The 15354-nt window shown below is 33.6% G+C and overlaps 1 protein-coding gene across 4 annotated transcripts in view; it reads right to left on the reverse strand.

The window, feature by feature from the left end:
• The window catches only part of LOC149800785 (flap endonuclease GEN homolog 1-like), a 62033-nt gene that overhangs the window by 17793 nt on the left and 28886 nt on the right, over nucleotides 1-15354 (reverse strand). For 2 of the 4 annotated variants that reach the window (XM_089954768.1, XM_089954767.1), the window contains one exon: nucleotides 1462-13609. The exons of the other annotated variants lie outside the window; for them this stretch is intronic. In XM_089954768.1, the coding sequence (XP_089810894.1) occupies nucleotides 13497-13609 (113 nt within the window). In that variant the 3' untranslated portion in view covers nucleotides 1462-13496. Of the gene's footprint in view, nucleotides 1-1461; nucleotides 13610-15354 lie in introns of those variants that run through there. 4 annotated transcript variants of the gene reach the window in all.

Here is a 15354-nt window from a genome sequence, read left to right on the forward strand (position 1 = left end):
GAAAATTCAATATAATTATACTGTAGAGATTATTTGCCAATGAATTTGGTATTGTTTCCTTCCAATTATGTATTGAATGTAAAGCCCTGACCTTTAACTTCCTATTTACCCAAAAGTTATTCCTTTTCCCATGTGCAAGCTACCCACAAATAGTTAATACATGGAAACTACTTTTTATTTTTTTAATCACTGATCAATGTGATCCTTTTGAGGTGTTGAGTCCAAAATTGATCCTGTACATGAGCCCACAAGTTCAAACCATTCTCAAAGTTTGTTAGTTGCAGATGGTAGGCAACTTGAGTTATTGTGTGAAAATGAAAGTGGTAACAGGTAGATGGACATGGCAGCAAATTACACTCTGCCTAGTGGATGGCATACAAAAACTAGGACTTCCTTGATTCTGAATGCCTTGCTAATTAAATGATGAACAGTAAGAAATGACTTAGGTCACTGGACTTAGATCACTGGACTTGGACAGGAGATTGTATGAAAAATCTTGATTTCTTTGCAAATTTGGAAAAATATTTTAAGTGCTGATCTATAGTACAGATTTAATTCAGGAATTAATTGTGATCTTGTGTATCTCTGGTCATCTCATGCAGCATAGTTCTGAAAACAAAAGCATATGCTCTATGGATATAACAGACTTGTTTATGTATGTATTAGACTTGTGTATATATCAGACTTGTTTTTGCATATATTAGACATGTTTATGTATATATCAGACTTGTTTGCATTTATATTACACTTGTTTATGCATATATTAAACTTGCATGTTTATATATTAGACCATTTTATGTATACATTAGACCATTTTATGTATACATTAGACATGTTTATGCATATATTAAACTTGTTTGTGTAGATACCATGAGTATAAAATTCAATTTAATTTTAACATCAACTTGTATTGTTTGTATTTACATGAAATTCAACTACGATATGCATGCAGTTGTTCAGATATTTAAAAGTGTCAGGACCCAAAGATTACACAACAGATTGTGTTCTATTTGTAGACTTGACTTAAAATTCTAATGTCTCATCAGCTAATGTTATATAATTGGCCAATCAGATGTCAACATTTGAGTTCAGTCTCAAGTTTGATTGTGAGAATTGTTTGTGTATTGGGTCCTCCAACTGAGTTTTGGCTCTAAAAAGAGGCATAGTTATAAATCTTTACATAATTATTATTGTCAGAGTAAGATATGATAAGATAAAATTTATGTAACATCAGCATGGTTTAAAACAAAAATTCAACATCAACTCCAATGAGTTTTTAACTGACATAAAACAAATAAGGCATTACAACAAACATGATTAGCAAGACATCCAAACACATCAAAACACATAAATACAGAACTGGACAAAACACATAACACATGACTTAAGACATGAGCAAGCAAAGACATTTTAAAATTTAGCAAATGTGAATTTAGGATAAATTAACAACACAATTTAGGATAATTGTAAATAAAGTTAAAATTTATTGGTCAGAATGCAGGAACACATAGTTAAGACTACAGAATCATGCTTAAAAATAAAGAAGTTAGCAGTAGGGCACATGACTAATGCATAAGACAAGGATAGATAAAATACAAATGCTAACTCAAACATTAGTTGTTATCATGATGGGGGAAGTGCATCATTTACAGATGTTACATTTACAGTCTTTACCATTCCAGGATAGAATTAAAGGTCTAAATTATTTAAAATATGATTGCTCTAAAGTGGTTCAGCAGCTCATTCCATAGAGTAGCAGCTGCATGCATGTCTAAAGGATTTCTTGTGAAATGTTGAGATTTTAATTCTTGGAACATCTAAATTATTTGAATATCTAAAATATATAAGATATATTTTTTGTGACTAAAACTTGTTAAATCATCCAAACATTTGGGAGTAGACTTATCCAGCATTTTGAAAGTCTCATGAGCAATAACACCAAAGTTTGTGCACATTAAGAGTTGGCATTTTGTGCCATAAGTAAAAGTTTATGATAGATGCTTGTAAAATCAGTATACACAAATCTCAAAGCAAACTCATTTATTTTTTTCAAGTTTAATAGTATTCATGTTGCTGCAGAAAAGCCAGGCTAAGGGACAGAAATTGATATTGAAGAGGATAAATGTATATGAATTTGATAGTTTGTTGAGTCTAGTAAGCTTATGACCAATACAGATAGTTTTGTTGAAACTTTCATACAGAAACTTATTTTACATGTGATATGAATTGCAGTTGATAGTCAATGTCAAGACCAAGCAGTTTAACAATTTCTTCACAATTTATGATGGCACTGCTAATGTTAAGTACAGGCTTCATACTGAATGTCTTTTTACCTATAGATATTGCTTGAAACTTTTCTGGTTGGCTTGCATTTTGTTAGCAGTGAACCAGTTAATCAGATTGTTGGCCTCTGCTTCAAGTGAGTTAATCAGAGTGGTAAATCCAGTGAGGAAAATAAATTGTCATCATCAGCATAGTTATATAAAGAACCATATCTAATAAGTAAGAAGATATTGTTGATAAAAACATTAAAAAGTAATGGTCCAATGATCAATCCCTGAGGAACCCCTTTTTTGAATTTCAGACCAACAACTCGGGATGCCCTGCAATTTAATTTGCTTCTTACAGTTCAACAGAGAGCTCAGTAAGAGCCTTGTTGAGTCATGTGACAAACCAAAACCCCTTAAATTGCTAATCTGAATATCATGAGTTTGCCAGTCAAAACCTTTGGATAAGTCCATCAGAACTGCAGATACATATGTATTTGTTTTCATCAAGGGCCTTCTTCCAGTTTTCAAGCAAGTGTAACGGAGTGGTCTGGCATCCATGACTTTTATGAAAGGCACCTATATGATTTTTGTTAAAAATGTTCTCAAAACAATTATACTAACTCAGTTACAGGTGATTTCTTAAACAGTTTGGATATGAGGATAAGATGCTGACAGGTCTATAATTAGTTTTATCAAGAGGATTCTTATTTTTGAAAATCAGAACCACTTGAGCTTCCTTCAGATGATCAGGAAATATATTTGACTGTATAGTTTTGTAACTTAGATCTGTTATTTGTCCTACAAGGATTGGTGACCCAGCTTTTAACAGTTTAAGAAGAATTTGATCCCCTCCTGTAAAACTTTAACTTCATATCAATGTATACATGTCTTCATAGTTAACTTCCTTTAAAAAAATCATCCATGTTACTATTGTCCTTAATAACCTTGTTACTCATGTGTTAAAGGGCCAGAAGGAACTTCCTTTCCAGTGTCTAATGCCACATTTACATAAAAATTATTGAAGATTTCACATATTTCTCTGTCACTGTTTACAATTTTTGTACCTTTTGACAGAATGATCTTATCTTGCCCAACCAAATATTTATTAGAAAAATATGGCTTAATAGTTGAACAGAAGTTTCTGGATTTAGTGCCTCCTGCACATAGCTCTAAAATATAGCAAAAACTGCTATGTTTATTTTGGTAGAACAATAAAAAATTATGAATCATAAACATTGTCCATGCAAAATGGGGTTGTATCACCATATGAAAATGAAAAACTGAGGTATCACCGTGTGAAAATGGAAATTGGGGTTGTATCATATGAAAATGCAGTTGTATCATCATATGAAAATGCAAAATTAGGCTGTATCATATAAAATAAAAAAACATATTTCATGAATAAAATGCATTTACATTTTGCCTTATCTTCTCATTATCAAAGTACTTGTAAAATATTGAAAAATGTTGGAATATAAAATGTAAAATTCTAAAGTAAAGTTCATAAAATCTTTAGATAGAAAAAGTTTTAATCTATTTTCCTACTAAAGATGTTCAAAAAATGAATACAAACAAAATATCTGATGTTTATATATAGGCTTCACAGGCACAGCAGCACAATCCTGACTATATAGTGCTGAGTAAATTTAGGTATTCATAATAAGTCATGCAAAATGAAGATTAAAAAAAGGATAACATCCAGAAACATTCTCAACTGAAACTTCATCACAGAATATATCCCCAATCCCCAAGTGATTCTGACCTAAAGATCAAAGGAATTTAGTGACCCTGTTGCAGAGTGAATTGTCAATGCTTTATAACATGCTAGGTAACTTGGTAGTGAGGGGGGTTAGCTAGTGTGTCACAGGATGTAATGTACATGTTGATGACATTACGGGTAAGGGGACTAGCTAGTGTGTCACAGGATGTATTGTCTGTGTCCATGATATTATGGGCAAGGGGACTAGCTAGTATGCCACAGGATGTAATGTCTGTGTCCATGACTTTATCGTCAAAGGGATTAGCTAGTATGTCACAGGATGTAATGTCTATCTCCATGACATTATGGTCAAAGGGATTAGCTAGTGTGTCACAGGATGTATTGTTTGTGTCCATGACATTATGGTCAAGGGGACTAGCTAGTATGCCACAGGATGTAATGTCTGTGTCCATGACTTTATGGTCAAGTGGTTTAGTTAGTATGTCACAGGATGTATCGTCTGTGTCCATGGCATTATGGTCAAGGGGTTTAGTTAGTATGTCACAGGATGTATTTTCTGTGTCCATGGCATTATGGTCAAGGGGTTTAGTTAGTATGTCACAGGATGTGTTGTCTGTGTCCATGGCATTATGGTCAAGGGGTTTAGTTAGTATGTCACAGGATGTGTTGTCTGTGTCCATGGCATTATGGTCAAGGGGTTTAGTTAGTATGTCACAGGATATATCGTCTGTGCCCATGGCATTATGGTCAAGGGGTTTAGTTAGTATGTCACAGGATGTGTTGTCTGTGTCCATGGCATTATGGTCAAGGGGTTTAGTTAGTATGTCACAGGATGTATCGTCTGTGTCCACGGCATTATGGTCAAGGGGTTTAGTTATATGTCACAGGATGTGTTGCCTGTGTCCATGGCATTATGGTCAAGGGGTTTAGTTAGTATGTCACAGGATGTGTTGTCTGTGTCCATGGCATTATGGTCAAGGGGTTTAGCTAGTATGCCACAGGATGTGTTGTCTGTGTCCATGGCATTATGGTCAAGGGGTTTAGTTAGTATGTCACAGGATGTGTTGTCTGTGTCCATGGCATTATGGTCAAGGGGTTTAGTTAGTATGTCACAGGATGTGTTGCCTGTGTCCATGGCATTATGGTCAAGGGGACTAGCTAGTATGTCACAGGATCTATTGTCTGTGTCCATGGCATTATGGTCAAGGGGTTTAGTTAGTATGTCACAGGATGTATTGTCTGTGTCCATGACATTATGGTCAAGGGGTTTAGTTATATGTCACAGGATGTGTTGCCTGTGTCCATGGCATTACGGTCAAGGGGTTTAGTTAGTATGTCACAGGATGTGTTGCCTGTGTCCATGGCATTATGGTCAAGGGGACTAGCTAGTATGTCACAGGATGTATTGTCTGTGTCCATGGCATTATGGTCAAGGGGTTTAGTTATATGTCACAGGATGTGTTGCCTGTGTCCATGCAATTATGGTCAAGGGGACTAGCTAGTATGACACAGGATGTATTGTCTGTGTCCATGGCATTATGGTCAAGGGGGCGCTCACCAGTTATTATGTACTTTTGAGAGAGTGACATATGTAAGGTGAAGTTGTTTGCATTTAAAACATGCACAATGGAGATAATGTTGGCATACCTCTATGCTACATTAATGTAATGTGGATGATAATTCTTTGGACATTGTACTTTTGGAAATTGTACATGATTTAAACACACTGTTAACTAAAATGACTGCTCCCTTGTGCTAAAGAATCAGCCTAAATTAGTCTAAAGTACACTATCTATAGCAGCTATTAAAATAGGGAAAATGAATTTTGCCAGACTAGACAATACCAGCTTCTGAAAGTGCAATGAATGAATTACCAAATAAACAAAATGTAAAAAAAAGTTATCAGCTTTTTATACAATTTACCTCTGAAGTTCATGTGGGTATGTGAGAAAGCTTGCCAGTAGCTTCTCGTGAGTCGGTGGTTCTTTCTGGGGTTTTCCCGGGTTCTTCCTCCACCATTAATACTGGCCGCCATGTATAGCCTTTCGTGTGCTGAAAAATGGCGTTAAACCCTACAAACAACTACAACAACCTCTGAAGTTAAGGAAGTGAAAATGACCAAGTGGAGCTAGCATTTTTTTGAAACGTGCACATCTGGAGTAAGGCCAAGCTGTATACTCTATAACCCATATTACACCCATCAATCATACACCAAAATAAAGGGAATTAAAGTACGTTTCTTTCAATTATACCTAAGATATACAAGGTTTTTTTTAAATACTCACTATAAGTTGGGAAATTTTTATTCTTTAAAATCCTAACCCTATGCAAAATACGAAACTGTAGAGCGCCACCTTAAAGCAAATATAAATGCAATTATTATTTTTTTTCTTCATATAATTATTTATGATGTTTTGAATAAAATGGTACATTCATATTGATGTTAAGCATGAAAATAAGCTAATTATGCTCATTTTGCTCTTGCTTACATAATTTTCCATGAGGCATGTTTGTGTGAGTAGTGACCTTAATTATGGGGAAATTAGAAGTCTTAGAATATAGGAAAAGAGTCAACTTATATTTAAAAGTGCTGCAATAAGTAAAAGAAATATATAGTGAAAATGTTTCTTTTCATTTATTTGCAATGAAATAAAAAAATAAATGATGAGAAAGTGAATTCGCTTCTTCCATATTAAACAATAGGCAAATAATTTGCTTACATAATTTTCCTTGAGGCATGTTTGTCTGAGTAGTGACCTTAATTATGGGAAAATTAGAAGTCTTAGAATATAGGAAAAGAGTCAACTTATATTTAAAAGTGTTGCAATAAGTAAAAGAAATATATAGTGAAAATGTTTCTTTTCATTTATTTGCAATGAAATAAAAAAAAATAAATGATGAGAAAGTGAATTCACTTCTTCCATATTAAACAATAGGCAAATAATTTACACTTGGACTTTTGACCTTTATGAACCTGATGTGTTCCCTCCCTTTTCAAACTGTAAAATTCATTGTTGATATCTCCTTGGATGTATACCTAAGATATACAAGGTCTTTTTTAAATACCCAGTATAACCCGTGAGGAATGCCGGGGAAATTCTTTTTCTTTAAAATCCTAACCCTATGCAAAATACGAAACTGTAGAGCACCACCCAAAGGGATTAGTTAGTATGTCACAGGATGTATTATCTGTGTCCATGACATTATGGTCAAGGGGACTAGCTAATATGTCACAGGATGTATTGTCTGTTTCCATGGCATTATGGTCAAAGGGATTAGCTAGAGTATCACATGATGTTTTGTCTGTGTCCATGCCATGGCATTATGGTCAAGGGGATTAGCTAGAGTGTCGCAGGATGTATTGTCTGTGTCCATTACATTATGGTCAAGGGGATTAGCTAATATATCACAGGATGTATTGTCTGTGTCCATGGCATTATGGTCAAGGGGACTAGCTAGTATGTCACAGGATGTATTGTCTGTGTCCATGACTTTATGGTCAAGGGGATTAGCTAGTATGTCACAGGATTTATTGTCTGTGTCCATGGCATTATAGTCAAGGGGATTATCTAGTGTGTCACAGGATGTATTGTCTGTGTCCATGACAATATGGTAAAGGGGATTAACTAGTGTGTCACAGGATGTATTGTCTGTGTCCATGACATTATGGTAAAGGGGATTAACTAGTGTGTCACAGGATGTATTGTCTTGTATCATAATGATCATCATCAGAAAAGTGAAACCAATATACACATTCTCCTTGCTAGAATGGTACCATCACCTCCCCCACCCTCACTATACCACCACCCCTTTCTTGGCACTATGGTAGAAGCTAACTTCAAACATATTTAGTTTGGAATTATGTACTTGAAACATAATGCAGGAGTTACATCACCTAACTTGCAAAGAACAAAGCAAATGTACAAAAAATGTTACAGAGGGAAGTGTCTCCCTTGTCCATCATTCATAATTGAAGCACCTACTGTATATAAAAACTAATATAACTGACACAAACATAACATGCTCAATTACTGAACAGTGTACACCTAGATCTACTAGTGCAATATGCATCAACACATCAGAATCTATGCTGTTTGATTGAAATTACAATAAGAACCAATAGGATACAACTTGGCAATATGGTCATGTAGATGAATAGAAAACAAAATGATGAAACTGTAGGAGCACAATTTATTTTACAATATTGATCAACAATAGCTTTGCTCTGAGTGAGATTTGAAAAACAAAAATTGTGGCTTTATCTTTTTATATATAGCTCTACACACCAAATTTCAAAGATATTTAAAGGCTCCAAGTATATCTTTTAAGTTTAGAATTTTGGTTCTTAGCGCTATTTTTGTCAACATTTTTATGACTACAGGGCCAAATCTTTTAATCAGGTTCAGTTTCATACTCTGTACTTTCATAACTACAGGCCCTGGTCAGATCTTTGAGATCAAGTTTGAGTACTCAACATCTTCATGACTTTGAGATCAAGTTTGAGTACTCAACATCTTCATGACTTTGAGCCTAAGGTTTAATTTTGTACTAGAAACAGGTAGATACTATGGGACTTCATCTAGTAATGTAACCATGGGTAACTGAAAATATGTTGATGACCACTTTATGTAGAAAACAGCATCACATTTCCAGGCACCCACACAAACTCCAAATTCACTTAGAAAGCTCACTTTTGCATTTTCAAAATTAAACATGGAATACCTGACAGAAAACACGTAACATTTATGCATATTCTAGACTAACACTTGAGCAGAAGGAAAACAATGTTACTGTCTATGAAATTAAAATATCAATTCTGAATGTGGACAGCCTATAAAATTAAAATATCAATTATGAATGTGGACAGCCTATAAAATAAAAATATCAATTTTAAATGTGGACAGCCAAATGGAACAGAGTACTATTAAACAGGCATCAAAACTGTTCATTCTAAGCATCACAAATTGGTCCATAAAGCCACACAAATATTTGTTTAGTAACAAGCAAATAACCTGCATGTATTTGTGTGGAAGAACACAATATGCATGAGAATGTTTAGACATACACCTCTCCCTTGATAACTTGTGTACAAGTATAGTCCGCAACATAGGCAAGCATACAAGTAGTGTGTATAATGAGAAAGGAATGGGCACCGACAGTGAGAAGAGGTAGCAGGGAGGCAAAAACTTGCTTTTATATTTGCTTATGGGCTAATTGTCAATAATTTATGTGCCTTTTTTTTGAATCAAGTTTTGTTTGCTTTCTTGTATAAATTAGCTTCATTTTCATGACCAATCTTTGAAAGATGGCTGAAAGCTACTCAAAGTGATTTAAATACACATCACATGTGTACCAGTGAAAATATCATGTCACTGCTTTTCACATGTGAATGTGGATATATTTAAATGTTATTGATGATACCAAACAGTGCTAAATTTGCTTATTGCCCCAAAAATGGTGACATTTTGAGTAACAACCTTGTTGAAACTTGAGGGTTTTTAATTGCATGATCAGTCAAATAAGAATGCTGTGAGAAATTTTGCTCATCCTTAAGCAAAAATTTCATGAATTTAAAGTTAAATACAGACTTAGGATTTCACTTCTCCATTATGAATCCTACTTATGAAACTAAGCTTTTCAAAGTACGTCATTCACTAAGTACCTTGCTATTTTTAATCATGACTGCTATTACACATGTAAGAATCCACATGCCTTTTAACTTTTTTATTCTACCCCTTTACTTAATTTGATATAAAAGACCTAATTGACGTATAATACAAATCTGATATAATTTTAACTGGTTATAACAATGCAACAACTATTAATGCAAGTTGCCAATTAAGACACAGCACTACACTATACTCATGGGCATCCCATTAATGGCTGACAGACATATTTCATACTTCAACATAAGAGGACATATCACATTTATGATGATTACACAATGAATTAAAAGATGAAACTGAAACACAAATTTCACTAGACAAGACTTATTTAACTGGTATTTATTTTTTAAATTATTGCCACTAGTAGGCATCATTAACATTTTCATTGTTCAATATTTTGCAATATAGTTATTTACATTGTAGTGAAAATATCATTTAAAAGAAAACTGAACAAAATATATGACTTCTTATTTAAAGTCATAAATTTCACAATGCCGATTTCAAATTCCAGGCACTAACTGCCATTTCAGACAATACAATCAGCAATATGCCAAGTGGCATTGGCCAACTTTGACCTTGATTTTATTAATCTTTAGCATATAGGGGCACATTAGGGGTATTTCCTATAAGAAAAAATGGGATCCACACATGCCCCACATTATAAGTCATTATCCAAGCATGCTACCATAAATCAAGGGAATGGTGTGAATACATGAACATAAAATTCTTGGTATCTGGAAGGTTTTAAAATCTGTTCCAAACATGCTCAATATTCTGTAAATGAAGAAACTTGGATTCACTAAAAGAAAATATATAAATAGGTTTATAAAATTTTTATTAATGCTGAAATCCTAAGCACACAATAGTTAAAACTCTCAGAGTTAAAATAAGTCTAGTTAATTGCCTCATGAAATATTGTTCATCCACTCATTTTTGTGGTGTCTCGGTTTTCATAGATTTTGTGGGTTTAAAGACCTTAAAAACTAAATTCCTTCTGTGGAAACCACTAGACACCTTTTCCATTGCACAAGTTTAAACACTGATATAGCCTATCATGTGCTGAACATGAGTCTCCTGAAGGGACTGGCACTACTTGGCAAAACGAATTTCCAGAAATTCAAGATGAGACTATTTCTTTCTTTTAACTTTCCAGCACTGAAACTATCTCTCAGAATCTTCAGCGATAACAAGATTTTAAAACTGGCTGTTGTGGTACACATATTGGATCTCAGCTGGGCAGTATTTTCATTTAACATTTATTAGATGTTAGAAGTCTTTTCATGAAAACCCCGTCATAATGATCATCCATTCAGAGGGAATAGTGATACAAGTTTAAGAATGTCATCATGGCAACCATATTGAATGCATGTCTGATGCAATTTCCATTTAGAACTTGGTAAAAAGCCTTGTAATAATGATCATCCATTTTCATTTAACATAAAATGGACACTGATGGTGAAAACCCCATGTCAATATGTTTTTCGTTTCAAATAAAAGTTATGATAACAAGATTTTTAAGTTGGCTGCCATGTTGGCCATATCAAACATCAGATCAACACCATGTTTATTTGGAACCATGTATACATCATATTAAAGTCTTTTAGTAAAATGACACTCCTCCAATCAGAAGCAATAACAAGATTGTCAAGATTGGCACTGTTGTGGTTACACTGTGCAGCACCATTTTCACTCGGGACCAACTTGACAATGGGATTAATGTGCATATAAAGTTTCAAGGAAATCCTCGAATTAGTTTAAGAGAAGTAGTGATAACAAATTTCTGCTAAAATATAGATAGACAAAAGATGATTAACAATGATAAGCTCTTCTGGTCATTAAACCCAGATTAAACCAACCCACTGTATTGGCTGTCTAATAATAGCTAACAGTGTAGATTGCTGCAAACAATGCATATGAACTTTGTTCCAATCACACAACTGATGTCCGCCTTTTCACTCCCTTAAACGTCCAACTGCAAACTGCATAGATCCAGATCTGCCATTGCATAATATGGCAAAAGGTCTATGTTTATGCAGTTTGTTTGGAGTAATCAGTAGAGCAAACAACAAAGACCCTGATCTGCTGGCACATTTTGTGACAGTAGATCAGAGTCTATGTTGTTTGCAATGAGACCTGACTTATATGTGTGTATACATGGTTAGTACACAGTTAACCTACCTTAAATGTCCTTCACCTGATCCATAATTAGACCTACCTTAAATGTCATTCACCTGATCCATAATTAGACCTACCTTAAATGTCATTCACCTGATCCATAATTAGAACTACCTTAAATGTCATTCACCTGATCCATAATTAGACCTAGCGATATGAAGATCATGGTTTAAAAATTTGAAGAATTTGATGCTAGTATTTGGTAAAAATTTCTACATGAGGACAGGCTAGAGCCAAGATGTCTTCTGGTTTTGCAGTATATAATGCAGCCCAGTTTAGCATGCTATGCAATAGCACAGTCTCTCAGAGCCGACTTGTGCAATCTACTGAATAAAATGTAATAATGAATAAATACCTTAACATTATCTAACAAATGAAAATACATTTTTGAATGTAGTACAGTAAATCAGAGAAATAATACGTAAAGCGAGTACCATTTTAAAAAATGCAAAATAGATCAAGTAACAACTTTTTCAAACATGATTACATTATAAAAGGTAAACATCTGTTATTTCCACAAATACAGTGAAGATATAACCATCCACAGCAGGATAAAGAACAAGGACATGAGATTGAAAACCCACTAGAATACATCTTTTTGTGATTGGAAAAGGATCAATATCTTTCAAAAATGTTTTGCAATAAATAAATAATTTGAAAAAAGATTAAAGAGAGGATATTTCCTTGAAATGACTGAATAATGGATATATTTCACTGAGTGAGTGAAAATGCCTATGGTTTTCACCCACATGATGAAATGAATCCATTATTCACTCTTAGCAAGCAAATTTACTTTTCATTTTATGCTCAAACATGTTGGCTAGCAATATGTATAAAAGAATAAAGTAGCAGATTTCTTATGGTATCCCACATATGTCAGCTGTTAACCATTTATATTCTTTAATCTTTCTTCCCCACTTCAAAGTAAAACACATGAAAAATATTTTAAAAATTGAAGAAAAAAATATATGCACATAGTTGGTGTTAAACTTGGTTCATATGCATGTGAGGCTTCCATAGTAATCACTATACCAAACAAGCATCTAAAAGCTAAAAATTTGACATTTCACTCCTCTAAATTATCAGAATTACTTATCTTGGAAAATCCAGTAATTCATGACCTAAAATAAAATAACTCTCAATTCTCAACAATAAGAAAAGTCAGTCAGTTGTGTAGAGAATAATGACATCAGACTCATAACTGCTTCAGAACAAGTTTAAGTTCAGAACTAGTAACATTCACTGTACTAATGCAGGAATACATCAAACTACCTGTAACATTCACTGTACTGATGCAGCAATACTGGTAACTGGCTGTAACATTTACTGTACTGATGCTGCAATACAGCTAACTGCCCGTAACATTTACTGTTCCAAGGCAGCAATACAGCTAACTGGCTGTAACATTCACTGTTCCAAGGCAGCAATACAGCTAACTGGCTGTAACATTCACTGTACTAAGGCAGAAATACAGCTAACTGGCTGTAACATTCACTGTACTAAGGCAGCAATATAGCTTACTGGCTGTAACATTCACTGTACTAAGGCAGCAATATGCCTAATAAACACAAGTATATAGCTGCTAATGTTTCAAATCTTCATAATTAGAAACACCCCTTTAAAGCTGTTATAATTCAACCTAATTGTATAATTTGTATTAATATGTCATTTCTGTTCCATTCTTGCTCTGGTTTTTTTCTTTGGGAATAAAGAGTCAATAGCTGTTTGGCTTGTACTATTATCAGATGATTTCCTCTTCCTAAATCCCACTTGTTTTCCTTGAAGAGACAACAAAATGAATAAAAATCAAAATATGTGATACACACTTGGTCATGTTATATTCCCCATTCAATGTAACAATGAATTAATAAAAATCTGATGTCTACAAAATAGTAAAAACAATGTTCAATGTGATAAAGTTGTAAAAATGTTAATAAATGTTTAATCTTTTCATTTATACTTTAACACACTAAATTAGATGAGATGTTTCTTAAATACAATTTTGAGCAAATGATGTTCTTTTGACTCATCAAAACATCAGTGTTATTATGCAGTAATTACTAGTTTTAAGCATCACATATCCCGTAAATTAATGTTTGATAATTACTAGTTTTAAGCATCACATACCCCATAATTTAATGTTTGATAATTACTAGTTTTAAGCATCAAACATCCTGTAAGTTAATGTTTGGTAATTACTAGTTTTAAGCATCACATATCCTGCATGTTAATGTTTGGTAATTACTAGCTTTATGGATCACATATCTCGTAAGTTAATGTGTGGTAGTTACTAGTTTTAAGCACCACATATCCCGCAAGTTAATGTGTGGTAATTACTAGCTTTAAGCACCACATATGCCATAAGTTAATGTGTGGTAATTACTAGTTTTAAGCATCAAACATCCCGTAAGTTAATGTTTGGTAATTACTAGTTTTAAGCATCACATATCCTGCATGTTAACGTTTGGTAATTACTAGTTTTATGGATCACATATCTCGTAAGTTAATGTGTGGTAGTTACTAGTTTTAAGCATCACATATCCTGCAAGTTAATGTGTGGTAATTACTAGCTTTAAGCACCATATATCCCATAAGTTAATGTGTGGTAATTACTAGTTTTAAGCATCAAACATCCCGTAAGTTAATGTTTGGTAATTACTAGTTTTAAGCATCACATATCCTGCATGTTAACGTTTGGTAATTACTAGTTTTATGGATCACATATCTCGTAAGTTAATGTGTGGTAGTTACTAGTTTTAAGCATCACATATCCCGCAAGTTAATGTGTGGTAATTACTAGCTTTAAGCACCACATATCCCATAAGTTAATGTGTGGTAATTACTAGTTTTAAGCATCACATATTCCGTAAGTTAATGTGTGGTAATTACTAATTTTAAGCATCACATACCCTGTAAGTTAATGTTTGGTAATTACTAGTTTTAAGCATCACACATCCCGTAAGTTAATGTGTGGTAATTACTAGTTTTAAGCCTCACATATTCTGCATGTTAATGTTTGGTAATTACTAGTTTTAAGCATCACATATCCTGCATGTTAATGTTTGGTAATTTAAGCATCACATATCCTGTAAGTTAATGTTTGGTAATTATTAGTTTTAAGCATCACATATCCCTTAAGTTAATGTTTGGTAATTACTAGTTTTAAGCATGACATATCCCATAAGTTAATGTTTGGTAATTACTAGTTTTAAGCATCACATATCCTGTAAGTTAATGTTTGGTAATTACTAGTTTCAAGCATCACATCATGTGTGGTAATTACTTTTAAGCATTACTATTTTTATCATTACATAACCTGTAAGTTATTTTCGTTGGTAATTATTATCATATTCTATTTATTGTCTTACAAAAGCAGATAATCAAGACCATATATTCAACAAAGACATCTAAGACTAAGAGGTCTAAAGACACCTCATGGAAAGGCCACATAGATGAGATGGTGAAAAAAGAGAACAGCAACCTTGTTTCCTGTGCCACAACCTCCAAATCAGCAAAGAGAAAG

The sequence above is a fragment of the Sinohyriopsis cumingii genome, chromosome 4 (assembly GCF_028554795.1).
Source record: "Sinohyriopsis cumingii isolate HCF-2022 chromosome 4, ASM2855479v2, whole genome shotgun sequence".
NCBI classification, from domain to species: domain Eukaryota; kingdom Metazoa; phylum Mollusca; class Bivalvia; order Unionida; family Unionidae; genus Sinohyriopsis; species Sinohyriopsis cumingii.